At 52.7% G+C, this 14,978-nt stretch overlaps 1 protein-coding gene across 4 annotated transcripts in view; it reads left to right on the top strand.

The window, feature by feature from the left end:
- Positions 1 to 12,157, top strand: part of TBC1D9B (TBC1 domain family member 9B) — a 44,086-nt gene extending 31,929 nt beyond the window's left edge. For 2 of the 4 annotated variants that reach the window (XM_082835448.1, XM_082835445.1), the window contains 11 exons: positions 292 to 577; positions 2,305 to 2,434; positions 2,565 to 2,663; positions 3,438 to 3,506; positions 4,514 to 4,754; positions 5,169 to 5,234; positions 6,907 to 6,978; positions 7,240 to 7,290; positions 9,037 to 9,096; positions 9,680 to 9,786; positions 10,883 to 12,157. In XM_082835448.1, coding sequence (XP_082691574.1) covers positions 292 to 577; positions 2,305 to 2,434; positions 2,565 to 2,663; positions 3,438 to 3,506; positions 4,514 to 4,754; positions 5,169 to 5,234; positions 6,907 to 6,978; positions 7,240 to 7,290; positions 9,037 to 9,096; positions 9,680 to 9,786; positions 10,883 to 11,569 — 1,868 coding nt within the window. In that variant the 3' untranslated portion in view covers positions 11,570 to 12,157. The remainder of the gene's footprint in view (positions 1 to 291; positions 578 to 2,304; positions 2,435 to 2,564; positions 2,664 to 3,437; positions 3,507 to 4,513; positions 4,755 to 5,168; positions 5,235 to 6,906; positions 6,979 to 7,239; positions 7,291 to 9,036; positions 9,097 to 9,679; positions 9,787 to 10,882) is intronic. The other 2 variants (XM_082835447.1, XM_082835446.1) reach the window with 2 other exon arrangements.
- The last annotated feature ends 2,821 nt before the right edge of the window (positions 12,158 to 14,978 follow it).

Raw genomic sequence — 14,978 nt, 5'->3', positions numbered from 1 at the left:
CTTTTGACGCCCTAGAGAGAAATTAGTATTTCCCAAAAATAAAATCCAAGTATAGTGGAAGAAATCGTTCTTTTCACACAGCGATTTGGAAGTAGTAGAAAGGAAACTTACATAATTTTTTCCGTTCTTGTTTTCTCCACCCCACCTGCCCCCCTCCAGCCCTCAGTTGTAAGCAGAGCTGGCTGGGGACCAGGTGAGCTTCTTGCAACTCAGACCCTGGGGTCCCACATGAGGGCCTGCCTGAGTCAGGGGTGTGAGCTCACCATTCAGACTCCTTCGTTCTCTCCCTAGGGGCCCTGGTGGACCAAGGCATCTTCGAAGAGCTCACGAGAGACTTCCTGCCCCAGCTCTCTGAGAAGATGCAGGACCTGGGGGTGATTCCCAGCATCTCGCTCTCCTGGTTCCTGACCCTCTTTCTCAGCGTCATGCCCTTTGAGAGCGCTGCGGTCATTGTTGACTGCTTCTTCTACGAGGGCATCAAGGTGATCCTGCAGGTGGCCTTGGCCATCCTGGATGCCAACATGGAGCAGCTACTGGGCTGCAGCGACGAGGGCGAGGCCATGACCGTCCTGGGCAGGTGACTGAGCTGGCCTCCCTCCTCCTGCTGGGGAGCTCGCCAGCACTGACTGCAGCACCCCACCCCCCCCAGCCCTATGTGCTTCTTGGTCAGCATCCTGGAACTGTACCTACCAAGTACCCAGACAGGGCTAGACCTGGGGATACTCCAGGGGGGCGGAGAGAGCCTCCTTTCTGGAAGGAGACAGAACAGTACTGGAGTAGTAATAAGTGCTGGGAGAAGGTAAAACAGGTAGTGGGCCAGAGCACACTGGACTGGAGGGCTTGGTGGGCAGGAGGCAGCTGGAACAGCAGGGCCTCCCTCCTCTAGCGAAGGTTGGGTGTCTGTTATTCCCACAAAGCACTCCTGGTCGTGCCTTTCCCAGCTCAGTAGCATCACTGTCGCCCCGTCACCTAGACAAGGGCCCATGTTGGGCCTACTGTAGCTGCTGAATGAGCTGATATCCACCAGGCATGCCTAAGGCCCAGGGTCATCCTGGCTGCCTTGTCCTCCCTCAGTCCCCACATCCCATCCTCATGGACTCTCTCTGGGGTCCAGCCCCTCCCCTCAACCCCTACAGCCTCAGGGCAGACCCATGACACCCCTGCCAAGGGCCCTGTGTCTGCATCGTCACAGTTTTCCTTGTTCCAGTCTCATCCACCAGCATCCCACAGGGCTCTTCCTGATCAGAATCTGACCCTGTTCCTCCCTTGGGATATGGGGACTCCCTGTGCCACTGGTGGTTTTCTGGACAAAGGATCTAAGTCCCCCAGCCTGGTCTTCAAGACCTTTATAACCAGGTGCCTTCCTAGGGGGTCCTCACTGTGGCCCAGGCCCTGAGCTCTATATAGCCTTGCCAGCCCATGTGCATGTATTTGCCCAGCCTGGAATGCTCCTGGCCACCCGGGACAGCCAGGGATGCTGCCACCTGCCTGCCGAGCCAGCCCAGTGCTGACTGGGAACCTGTAAGGGTCCCAGGCTGGCAGAGTTGTTGCTTCTCTGCTATGGGCCATGCTAGCTCTTTGTCCTCAGTGATGACAAGATACTCAGCCCATGGCCAGAGTCGGCAAGTGGTTTTCATGCCCATCTCCCACACCAGACAGATGGGGCCCCTCCTCAGCAGCAGGGCCTGACCAGGAATGGTGCCAGAGCCAGTGGGTGTGTCCCACCTGAGTGTCAGGCCCAGCCAGAGAGCCTGGGAGAGTGTGAGGTCCTGGCTGGGCTAGTCCAGCCAAAGTCAGGCCCTGTCCCGAGGCTGTGTTCCTCGGACACCCCCACAGCAGGGCTCCTCCCTCGCCTTCCTCCTGGGACACTCCTTTGGTCCCTGATTCTTCCTGGCCAGGCAGGTCCTCACATCTGGCCCAGTGACACGCCAGATGGAGGAAGCGTGTCATCCCTCCAGCTGGGACAAACCTCTCTCCTGGTTTGGTAGGGTCTGGACTTGTAAAGGTGCCCCCTGCCGTGAGACCCCAGTGGACAGCCTAGCTTTCTCAGAGTTAGTGCTCAAGCCTCTCAACTGCCTCCAGGGGGCATCCCTGATTTGCCAGGGTACCCATCCCTGATTTGCCTCTCCCCCTCCTCCCTGCAGTGGCTCATCTTTCTCTCTCCTGGAGGATGCCCGGCCCTCAGCACACTCACTCATTGATTGGGAGTCTGGGCAAATTAGGTCTCTACACATCACTTAGCCATGGGTAAGACATCCCTGTCACCTGTGGGTGATCTAGATTTCTGTCCTTTAATCCTTACAGATACCTGGATAATGTGGTCAATAAGCAGAGTGTCTCTCCTCCTATCCCACACCTCCATGCCCTGCTGACGAGTGGAGATGACCCTCCCGAAGAGGTGGACATCTTCGACCTCCTGAAAGTGTCATATGAGGTCAGAACTCACTGGGGGCTTCTTGGCCAGACCACTCCCTTGGGCCGTGTGGGTGCAGTTGGCCATGGTGGGTGGCTGTCCTCTGCTCTGTGGTTCCACCTTATCTCACTGAATCACCTCTGACTGGTAGAAATTCAGCAGCCTGAGGGCCGAGGACATTGAACAGATGCGGTTTAAACAGAGGCTGAAAGTGATCCAGTCCTTGGAGGATACGGCCAAGAGGAGTGTGGTACGGATGGGCCCGGGCTCCCATGGCCCCAGGGTGCAGGCTGGGAGCTAGGGTGGGGATGGTGACCAAGTGGGCTGCTCCTGCCGAGCCATCTCCAGACTTCCCTGAGGAGCAGGGTGCAGAGTCCCCTAGCACTGTCTTGTGTGGGACTGGAATCCAGGAGTGAAGGGGCAAATTTAGGGAAGTGGGGAGAGGGCTGGTCACAATTTTCTGCTTGTGGATTGGTCACAGGGAAGCTTCTCTGATGCCTCAATGCCTAAAGGCTAAGCACGATCCCACTCTGGACTGAGCCCTCAGGCCTGGCTTTAACCCCTGCCCCTGGGTAGCGACACTCAGCCACCCAGCCCTCCATCCACTCAGCCCGCTGACCTCTGCTGCAAGCCTTTGTCCTCCTGTCTCTGGAGGGAGAAGTAACTGCGAAGTTCTAGGTCACCTTACAAAGTGCCAGTGCCAGGGCCTTTCGAGGGATCCAGATAGCAGTGTCTTGATCACCGCCCCTCACCCTGTGTCCCTGACTGGGTGTTCAGAACAGAAAGGCACCCCCAGTGCCCACCAGGAAGGAGCTCAGGGAGTGTGAATTGAGTGACAGGATGGGTGATGAGGGGTAGGAGTGTAGACCACGCTTTCTTTCCTGAATAGACTACCCTCATGTGCTCGGCCAGCTGGCAACACCAAGAGGGCAGTTCATGTCTTCGCCCTCATCCACATGGGGATTCTCTCAAAGAGCAGGAACTTGAGAATTCATTAATACATCCTGTTTCTCTTTCCTTCTAGGTTCGAGCTATACCTGGGGACATTGGTTTCTCAATTGAAGAGCTGGAGGACCTTTACATGGTGTTTAAGGTGACAGCCAAGAGCAAGGGAGGACCACTATCCCATGCTAGTCCCCTAAATTCATCCTCAGGGTAGCAGCCTCCTGCCAGGAGAGAAATAGGTTTAAAAGCATCCTCAGATGCAGTTACTGCAAAGTTCACATGGTAGAATTTAATCCTTCTTGGAGTTTAGGCAGGACACTCTTTTAAGTGGAAGAAAATCCACTCAAGTCAGCTTATATAAAAGGGAATGCATTGGCTCACGAAACTGAAAAAGTCTAGGAATGTACAGCTTCAGGCATGACTGGATCTAGGTGTTCCAACATCCTGTCAAGCTCCCCTACCTCAGATATCACCTGAACTGCTCTTCCTACAGAGTGGCAGGACTGTTGTCAGCATCTCCAAGGTCATCCTGTCCACTCAGTAACCCCAGTGAAAAGAAAATTTTTCTTTCCAAGTGGTTTTAGCAAAAAGCCTAGGGTTAATTGTTGGAATGACGCAAGTTAGGTGCTGTGGCTACAGGAGGGTGTTTGCTGCTGACCCAAAACTGGGCCACGTGCCCACCCCATGGCCTGAGGGTGGGACAAGAGGGGCTCTCCAGGAAAAGTTCAGGTGCTGTTAACAGAAGAAGGGGAAAGGGTGTGAAGAGCAGGCAGAAACAGCCATGTCTACAATGCCTTTCTGATCTCATTGTCGGGTCCCATCTGCCCCTCCAGCTGCCTCTGGTTGAACCCCCAAGATAACCACCCTGCTATGGCCTTAAGGTCAGAGCAGTCCAGCCAGTGCTGCCTCTCACTCGCTGTGGCCGCCGTGGCTGGCAGTCCTAGGGCCCTGTCTTGACTCACACGGCTATAAACTAGCGACTCATGGTACCAACGCAGGAGGTTCTGCGAGATGCTCTGTGTAGCCCAGTGCTCACTATCCAGGACTCTGCAGACTTGGATGGAGGAGGAGGGTGAACACACCAACCAGCCTGGTAATCCTAAGCACCCAGGGGCCAGGAGGCCAGGCCATCTCACCAGGCTATGCCCCCTGCAGGCCAAGCAGCTGGCGAGTCAGTACTGGGGGAGCAGCCGCCCTGCAGCTGTGCGTCGGGACCCCAGCCTGCCCTACCTGGAGCAGTACCGCATCGACACGAACCAGTTCCAGGAACTCTTTGCCAGCCTGACACCCTGGGCCTGTGGCTCCCACACATCCGTGCTGGCGGGGCGCATGTTTCGGCTCCTGGATGAAAATAAGGACTCGCTGATCAACTTCAAGGAGTTCGTGACAGGGATAAGTGAGTGGCTCCAGGGCCTGCAGGGGCCTTTCCGTGCCCACGCCCTTTCTGAGGAAGCCTCCAGATGCCAGCCCTGGCCAGTCTTCCCACTGCAGCGAGCTGAGGGCAGCCTGGAGCCCTTGACCCTTGATAAAGGAAGTGCAGTTTTCCCACTGGAGATACATGGAGGTCCAATGGGAGCCCTCCCTCCCCTCCCCTCCCTCAGTCCACTGCTGGAGGCTGGGTCTGCAGGTCCCAGGGAAGGGGCAAGCCAGAGGCCTGGTGCTCACCCCCAGGGTCCTCTCCAGGAGAGAGTCAGGTGGTGAGGAGGGTCCCACCAGAACCCATTGGAAGGGGAGGTATTCGAATGTGGACTGGCTGTGGGACTCTTGTGCCCTTTTGCCAGCGTGCCTCCTTGCTGGCCTTCCTCCACAGGTAGGATGTACCATGGGGACCTGACAGAGAAGCTCAAGGTGCTCTACAAGCTGCACTTGCCTCCAGGTGAGAGCCTTCTGTCCCACTCCCCAGCAGGGGCTTCTTATGTGTCCAGAGCTGGAGGTGCAGCATTCCATGGCACAGGCCTCTGTGGAGTTCTGGGCCTTGCAGCAGCTAGGGTCCCAACATAGTGGAGGCTCGCCCGTCCTGACAGAGTGGAGGAGCCAGAGCATGGGGGCTGAGGCCCAGCCCAATCTTGGTCTGAGAGCAGGGCCATGACCTGAGTGACCTGGGAGGGAATGTGCAGGAGTCTCAGGGAGGAGTCTGCCCACAGGCAAAGGCCCAGATGGAGCACTATGCCACTCAACTAGAACACCCCCTCGTGAGGGGGACTCACAGGAGTGGATATTCAGGTTTGAATCTCTTGTGTTCATTAGCTTATCCTTAAGTCTCTCAAGGGTTCCTGTTTCTCACCAGAGGAGCGGCCTGGGGGTGCCAAGGCCAGGGAGCCCTGTTGTATGGCTGCTCTCCTCTGGCTTCTCTAGCAGTGCCGGGCCTGCTGGGACACTGACAGTGGATCGTCCGCAGTAGCTGGTCCCAAAGCAGGGGCTCTTGCTGCTTCATGAGCCTAGCTCACCTGGCTCAGCAGGGGTGGCCACTCAGAGTTGTCCAAGTGCAGTGGGGGAGGCCTTCCCCATTTTCACAGGAGGGAATTGAGACGGGCTGGTGAAAATTTGGCCCCAGGGGTTCTGCTCTGGGGTGGAGCTGTCCTGGGTTCCTGCTGTTGTTCATAACCTGCCCCTGGGAGTCAGCAGCTGCCTCAGAGTTAGCCTGAGTGATTTTTCATCCCAGAGGCTCTCACTTGATTGGCCTGGGGCGGGGTCCAGACTGTAGTTTTAAAGCTTCCCCCAGGGTTGTTCTCTGCATCCAGAGTTAGAGAGACAACTGCTCCTGACACAGATATTCTCACCTTTGGCTGGTTGTTCCCTGTAATGCAACAAGGAACACTTCCATGGAAAGACTGGTATAGGCCACCTCTCATTCTGCTGAGAGAGAGGCCTGGGCTGGGCAGACCCCACTGTGCCGAGAGCCTGTCCACGAGGGCACATGCGGCCAGCGCTGCCACTTCCAAGCCGCCCCTGCCCGCCTTGCTTCATCTAGGGCTCTAGTGGCGACCCACACCTGCCACCTCCCCTTGTGCCACACACTGTTAAAACTCGCTCACTTCCTCCCCCTCTGTACAATGGGGAGAATAAGCCCCCTGCACAGAACCAAGTGGATCCGACACCCCAGAGACTACTTATCGCAAAACGAGGCAGGCCAGTATGTGCTGGTGTGGAACAATGCCCAAGTGTATAAAGTGAGAACAAGTCACTTGTGCCTGGCCCGTCCCTGCATATGTACCTGCAGGAGCATAAAACATCCCAAAAGAATCCTCTGGGCCGCATCATCGTGGGGTAGGAGAAAGGATGGCCGCTCAACCAACTCCCAGCTGCACTGACTGGATTTTTATCTGGGATATGTATATATTACATTTTCAAACACAATGCATGAGTCAACCAGAATCAGTCGTCAGCTGTTACCACTGTGACCATCCACCATATTGGTGGGGCTGGGAGCTGTGGAGCACACAGTGGCAGGTGCAGGGAGGGCCTTTGTCCAGGACTCAGGGAGGTTTCGTCTGGTGAGAATCATGTTGTTCCCTCCTGCCCTCACTCTTCTTTTGCTCCGAGCACAGCCCTGAGCCCAGAGGAGGCTGAGTCAGCCCTGGAAGCGACCCATTATTTCACTGAGAACAGCTCCTCAGAAGGTGAGCACTCTGTATACCACTGGCCTCGGGCCCTGTGCCAAGCAACACTGCTGTGGGGTACATGCAGGTGGCCTACGGCCCTCCATGGGCTCGGGGAGTGTGCTGCATGGGGAGGTGCAGAGTGAGAGCCAGGGGAAGCTGCCTCTCTCTAGGGCCAGGCCCCCCGGTGGTGTTCTCACTCCTGTTTCTCTTGTCTCTGCCTTCCCGGACCCGGGCTTCTCCCTCCCTCTGCCTCTGCTCCTCCTCTGCTGTCCCTTCCAGCATCTCCTCTGGCCTCCGACCTGGATCTTTTCCTGCCCTGGGAGGCTCAAGGTCAGTGCCTGGGGGGCAGGGGCGCCCCCTTTGCACTTGGCTTCCCCAGGGCCTTGGGTTTTATCTCCTGAACGCTCCCCTGCATGGTCAGGAGGCCTGGAAGCTCTTAGTTCCAGAGACGCCTCCTGTGTGGCTAAGTTCCGAGGAGGACCCAGAGCCAGCCGTGGACTGGGGTGGAGAGGGGCAGCTGCTGTGCTTGCGTGAGGGCAGTAAATGAGGACACACAGCATAGTGGGTGTTGCACAGGCACTAGGGTGTCACCTCCCCAGGCACGTGCAGAAAGTATTCTGTCATCATGGTCATAGGAAAAACACAAAATGCTATCATTGCAAAGCTGTCATTGTGAAACAGACAAAGCACAGATAGCAGAGGTGGAGGAGAGTGGTAGATGCTTTCTTTGGAAACATTTTCATGTTCCACACAACTTTTTTGTTGGGGAAAAATACGTATGTTGAGTGCCTATTAGAAGTCATCCCTGTGCTACACTTAAAACCTGTTGGGAGTACTGGGTACAGGGTGATGGGGCATTCTGGGCCTGGGATTTGGCAATCAAGCTGGTGGTATGTAATAACACCTAGAAAACCAACCAAAACACCACCCTATAATTTCTCATGGGGGATAGGTAATAACACACCAAGGATAATACACACTCAAAAGTGAAAGTAAAAGGTACTATCAAGATATTATCGGGCTTCCCTGGTGGCGCAGTGGTTGGGAGTCCGCCTGCTGATGCAGGGGACACAGGTTCATGCCCCGGTCCAGGAGGATCCCACGTGCCGCGAAGCGGCTGGGCCCGTGGGCCATGGCTGCTGGGCCTGCACGTCCGGAGCCTGTGCTCCGCAACGGGAGAGGCCACAGCAGTGAGAGGCCCACGTACTGCAAAAAAAAAAAGATATTATCAAGACACCCAAAGCAATCCTGTTGACAGTGCCTGAGTCTTACTTAACTTGACTATGAAGCTTGAGGACCTTGATTTCAAGTATACAAACTAAAGAAACAGATGTATCTTCTGTTATACTCGAGCAAATCAAGGATGCTTTAGGCTTGTCCCAGGCACTTCCAGGAGACGCCAGGAACTCGGGGTACAGATCCCTGTCCTCAGACCTCACATAGCCTCCAGGCAGCAGTCCGTTCCCTGGTGAGAAGCTTGAGCCTGGAGCACTGCGCCCTTCCCTGCCACCACATAGCTGCCAAGGGCCATTCAGAGCTGGGACACTGCTGTTCCACCTGAGGTCCCCCCACCGGCCGCATTCTCTCAGGGAACAGGTCTGCAAAAGCTGGGCAGCCTGCTCACCCCAAGTTTATGGTCACCATAAGGAGCACGGTGTATGCAGACTCCAGCAAACATGTCACTTTAAGAAATATACTGCTGAGTGCAGGATTCACATACATAAAATTCCTCATCAGCTAGTGTGGCAGTTGCAGGTTGAATTGGTAATTAGGACTCCCCTGAGTTTGACCTTTATCATTGGTCTCAGACTTCTTGCCCATAACGTGCGCCATCGTTCACTTAAGAACTGTGGTATGACTTGTATTCTTTTGAAAAGAGGATGTGAGGGTTCAGTGGCTCTGTGGTTCAGGTGGAGTGAGACAGCCCTTCTCAGAGAAGGCAGAGAAGAAGCAGCATCCAGGGCCAGGTCCGCTTCCGCAGGAGAGCACAGACTAGACCGACCACTCAAGGACCTTAGTGGTTTGGAGTCATAACAGAAGAATGTTCTTGTTCTTTTTATTCATCCCATTGTCCAGAAGCACTACAGCAGGAAGAGCAAGAGGGAGCTGGAAATGACATCCAAGAAAAAAGAAGAGGTGTATATATAGGCCAACATCTGCTGATGCTGGTAGAGGTCTCAGGGTGGGTGGGGTCTGGTTGCCCTGTCACTGCAGAAGAGCCCCGTACCCTGGGGAGATGGCAGATGCATGCCTGACACCACAGCTCTCCTTGAGGTGAATGCCCAGCCCATCAGCTGTCCAGCTGTCATCAGCCCCAGGCCTGAATCTCCTGTAGCTGTGAACACCCCCAGCCATCACCGCCTCCCCCTGGGGGTGCCTGCTTCCTGCCAGGACTCCTCTAGGTGCCCAGCTGGCCTCTCCTTCTCATGCCACCCTCTCTCCAGCCTCCACATGGTTCTGTCACCATCTTGGGGAAGACAGATAGGGGCTATCCTCATCAGCTTAGCTCAGACCTACTTCAGCATAACTTGGGAGACCCATGAGTGTTCTAGGGTGTTTTTTCCATCACCACCTCCCCAAATGCCGGGGTGTTTTGTAATAGGGCCCAGGTAACTCCATGCCAGACAATACTTAAACCCACTTACTCCCTGCTACCAGCCCCCAGCCCTCTTTCTCTCATTTGACAGATGGAGATTAATTTTTTTCTCCCAACTCGCAGAGGAGAAGGGAACCAGCCCTCCTGACTATCGGCACTACCTTCGAATGTGGGCCAAGGAGAAAGAGGTTCAGAAGGAGACGATTAAGGATCTTCCCAAGATGAACCAGGTAGGCCCAATCAGAACACGCAACAGATGTTTCTGGAAAATTCTGACCAAGGCTGAGCCCTCCCACCCGGCACCTCACCATCGTCCCAGCACCCCCTGGAATGTAGGGATTCTCCTGCCTACCTTTAGAACCTCTAGTCAGGCAGCAGTCAGGGACTATTCTAGTAGGACAAGGGGTCAGTTTCTTCAGGGCCTTGTCCAGAACACTCCGCTGGTGATGACTTGCTTTGGTTTAATTGGTATCCGTGAACCAGAGGAGCACTGGGGAAGGTTAGCCTCAAAAGGCAGAGACTCACACCACCATTTATGAGACAACATCACAGCACTTCTGCTCCCTCCCATGCCCCGCTCGGAGCTGTGCACACACAGGCCCACTCAACCCACCACCCAATGTTTGTTTGCTGGTCTCTGCGTCAGGACCGTGGCATCTTGCCAAGGGTCTTACAGCCAGGACCACAGACAAAGGCAGTTGTTGAGCTGCAACCTGACCACGGTCTGCTGTGCCCGAAGGGGAACCTTGCAATCTGGGAGCTCTCTCATCCACAGCCTGAAGAATGGGGTGCCCGTGGAGGGAGGTTTCATCCCATTCTCAGGCCAGGAAGCCTAAATATGGTTTCAGGACCTGGAACCTGACCTCTTCACCCTTCTCAACCAACCCAAGTTACCTTACCTTGTCATCACTCTCTAAAGAGCTTCATAAAGGAGAGTTGAAAGCGCTTCTGATTAAAGATATAAAAAACTCAATGTGATTCTAAAACACAGTGAAGAAGTACTTGTAGTCACTGGGTGTAGAAAGGTATGATAGAAATAGGTCTGTCTCTGCTAACAGAATGGACATAGAGACAGGGAGAGACTCCAAATGTTCCTATATGTGCTGAAAGAATGGCAGCTGGAAAAGAAAGCCCTTTCCCTCTCTGCACCTCAGAGTCCTAATCTGTGAAATGGACATATCAAGACACAGGTGTACGGAGACAACTAATGGGACAACACCCTCACACCAATCATAATGGCCAGCACTGTGAGTCTGGATGATCTGAGGGCAATCTGACCCATTCTTTACCATCTCCCTGCCCTTTTTCTGTTTTTCCCCTTAAAAGGAGCAGTTCATAGAGCTGTGCAAGACGCTTTACAACATGTTCAGCGAAGACCCCATGGAGCAGGACTTGTACCACGCTATCGCCACGGTGGCCAGCCTGCTGCTCCGCATTGGGGAAGTGGGGAGGAGGTTCTCTGCATGGTCGGGCAGAGAGTCCAGGGACGGTGCCCCTGAGGAGGGCGAGCCGCCAGCCCCACACCCCCCTCAAGACGTGGCCCAGGAGCTTCAGCCGCCAGCTGCAGGGGACCCCCAGGCCAAAGCGGGTGGAGACACCCACCTTGGGAAAGCACCGCAGGAGAGCCAGGTGGTGGGCGAAGGGGGCGGCGGCGAGGGGTGGGGCTCCCCCCCCCAGCCTCTGTCTGACGATGAAACCAAAGATGACATGTCCATGTCCTCGTACTCAGTGGTCAGCACGGGCTCCCTGCAGTGTGAGGACCTGGCTGATGACACAGTGCTGGTGGGTGGGGAGGCCCACAGCCCCGTGGCCACCACTCACAGTGGGGGTGCTGTTGATACAGACTGGTGCATCTCCTTCGAGCAGATCCTGGCCTCCATCCTGACGGAGTCCGTGCTGGTGAACTTCTTTGAGAAGAGGGTAGACATTGGACTCAAGATCAAGGACCAGAGGAAGGTGGAGAGACAGTTTAGCACCTCCAGTGACCATGAGCAGTCTGCAGTTTTGGGCTGAGGGCTCCAAGGCCTGGGGGCTGGCCTCTCTCTCCTCCCTCCCTCCCGTTCTGTTTTCTCTTGAAGGACACACCCCTCCAGTTCTCCCCAGAAGCAGTGAGTTGTAAATGGAAAGAAGGCTGAACAGTCGCAGTTGGGACCTAGGCAGGGGCTCCCCACCCCCTCATTCTGCCTTGGACCTCCTGGCCCCTGCATAGTGTCAGGGGCTCTCTGATCTGCCCTTGCTTGCCCTGCACTGTGGCCAGGCCACACCCTGTCCTCCACCTCCTCTTCCGCAGCTGCGTGCTCTGGGGGCTTTCCTGCCACTTGGCGCCAGGTGGGGGATCGAGTGCTTATTGGGCACCAAAGTGGTGAGAACTTCAAGATGCTCTCCAGAAGCCCCTGAGCCTGAGCTTCTGGCTGGGGGACATGGGCAGAAAGCATCTGCTGCACCAGGGTGGGTGCCGCCTGCACAGGCGTTACTCTCAATTCTCTTTCAGCTCGTCATCCTCACCATTAACCTTAAAAGCATATCCCTCAGGTCCTGATATATTTCCTTGTATTCATTTCAGTTGGCTAAAAATCACACTATGCTCAATGCCTTAATAAATCCCTGAAAGAACTAAAAACTACACTGTGTATAGAGAATTAATGTGACCCTCAACCACTGCTTTGGCCTCCTGGCTTCTCCCCAGGCAGGTATGGGGCCCAGGCCATATTCCAGAGGTTCCCAACACTTAGTCTCTCACAGGAGGTGGGGGTTCAAGACCCCTAGGGAGGATGGGGACATGGAAGCTGCTGATGCAGGCCGGGCAGGGCCTGTGAAGACCTGCACCAGCAGAGGAAACCTGCTCCGCAGGTATAAACAGCCTGGGTCCAGGTGCAGGACATGTGTGCTCAGGCCTGGGCTGCAGCAAGCCTTTGGGTTCAGAAAGCAGACTGTGGGGACACGGGCAACAGGCTGAGCCATGAGGACCCCTTAGCTTTGCAGCAGGAGCTGATCATCATGTCCAGTGTTTGCCCCCAACACAGGACCACTCTTACTTGTACTAAAAGATAACATCTCTGTGGCTGTTGTTTGGTTTTAAACTTAATAGCTTTATTGAGGCAAAACTTACATACCATAAAATTCACTTGTTTTAAGTTATAATTCAATGATTTTTTAGTAAACTTAGAGTTGTGCAAACATCACCACAATTGAACTTTAGAATATTTCTATCACCCCAGAAAGATCCCTCCTGCCCATGTGCTGCCAATCCGTGTACCCTCCCCCAGCTCCAGGGAACCACCAATCTATTTTCTATCTCTTTAGATTTTATGGATGGTTTTAAAATAATCTCCGTGATTTTACCTTGTTTACAACTGCTGAGTCACTTCTCGATAAATGCAGCAAAACAACATCAAGGAAATGGAACAGCTGTTTTCTTTCTTAATGACAACAACAACAAAAAGTAATTTCCTTTCTAGTATTTACACAAACTGACTACATGCTTTGTCATAAATTAATTTCAAAGAATTTATTGCTAGAAAGCCTACATTCTTGGGACTTCCCTGGTGGTCCAGTGGTAAAGAATCCGCCTTACAATGCAAGAGATGTGGGTTCAATCCCCAGTCAGGGAGCTAAGATCCCACATGCTGCGGGGCAGCTAAGCCTGCCACCACAACTGCTGAGCTTGCATACCTCAACTAGAGAGCCTGTGTGCTGCAAACTACAGAGTCCACGTGCTCTGAAGCCCGCGCATCCTGGAGCCTGCGGGCCACAACAAGAGAAGAGAAAACCCGCAGGCCATACTAGAGAGATGCCAACGCGCCGCAAGGAGAGATCCCGCATACCTCAACGAAGATCCTGTGCTCCACAACTAAGACCTGATGCAGCCGGAAAAAAAGACTATGTTCTTGGTCATAATAAAATTAAGTAAAGATATACATAAGAAATACACAAAATTGGCAGAGTCAAATTGATTGTAATCAATTTGATTGTAATCAATTAGATTTAAATGACTTGGAATTTTAAAATATTTATTTGGCTGCATCGGGTCTTAGTTGTGGCACGTGGGATCTTCTTTGGGACATGCGGGATCTTTCGTTACAGAGCACGGGCTGTTCGTCGCGGCGCACGGGCTCAGTAATTGCAGCATGCAGACTTAGTTGCCCTGTGGCATGTGCGATCTTAGTTCCCCGTCCAGGGATCAAACCCTTGTCCCCAGCATTGGAAGGCAGATTCTTAACCACTGGACCACCACCAGGGAAGTCCTGGAATTTAAATAAATGTTTTATATGCCATGTAGAAGTATAAATTTGAGAATATACCAAAGAAAGTAAACATAAAAGAGGACACTATCCTTTTTATGTGATAAAAGAAGGTACAAAAATGTACAATAAAATAGTACTTTCATCCATTAATTATTTAACCTCGCATGATAAAATGTTTAACAAGAGCAGTTACACTAAATAATAAATGGATAATAAAAATAAAGTTTTAAATGTATTTGTGTTCTGTAAGTAAACATAATTGTATATTTTAAAACTCCTTACCAAGTGATATGTTGTACCAAACCATTCAAGTCATTCTTATAATTTCCAAGAAAAAAAATATGTATATGAATTTTTAAAGGATTACAGAAAGGAGGAAAAAACAGAAAAGTAGAAAAACAATTTTTCCTTGTATTTAAGACTACTAATTATTTTGGTGTTTTTTCCCTATATTTGTCTTTTTCAAAGTTGAACTCATACCACGTGTGAAATTTTTATTCTTCTCTTTTCATTAACCACAAAACATTCTTTGTAGTTGCCAGAAGCTCAACCACAATGAGACACGTAGAGATAAACAAAAACCACCCAAATGAGAACAGGGACCATTTATCCAGAGCTTGCTATAGAAAAGAAGTCAGCCACCATTACTTGCGTTTGGCAGAGACTAAAATGTAGTCAGAAGAGTGGGAAGGCCTTATGGTGAAAGCAAGGGAAGGCTTCAGGTGTGCTCTGATTAGAGGCTGCTAGTGGGGAAACAGGCTGGCTAACCTGAAGCAGGATGTTTTCTGTAATTGGTTTGGGGAGCATAATTGGCGTTCTCTTGGTTGGTCCTGAGATGAAGTGGGGAGGTGCAAAAAGGAGGGCAACTGGCAGTCATTGCCCAAGTCCTGACAGCTGCAGAAGTTGTGGTTTGGGGGGTGATGAGGGAGTCTGGTCACTCTCTGTTTGCATATTCAGTCTCAAACACAATTTTTTAAATTAATTTGGTTTTTTCTAATATATGCTATTGTGCAAAATTTGGAAAATATTAAAAATTTTAAACCATTTATAACCCTTGCCCGTGCACATCTGGAAATAAATAATGCCTGGTTTTACCTAACTGATATCATGTACACTTTGTAACCTCCTTGCTTCCCAACAATACACATGCCAGCATTTTCACTCCAAACTCTTTGTAA

The sequence above is a fragment of the Leucopleurus acutus genome (genome assembly GCF_964270905.1).
Source record: "Leucopleurus acutus genome assembly, chromosome: 3".
Lineage (NCBI taxonomy): Eukaryota > Metazoa > Chordata > Mammalia > Artiodactyla > Delphinidae > Leucopleurus > Leucopleurus acutus.
The sequence above is the reverse complement of the archived record's forward strand: the minus strand, read 5'-3'. Positions and strand labels throughout refer to the sequence as shown.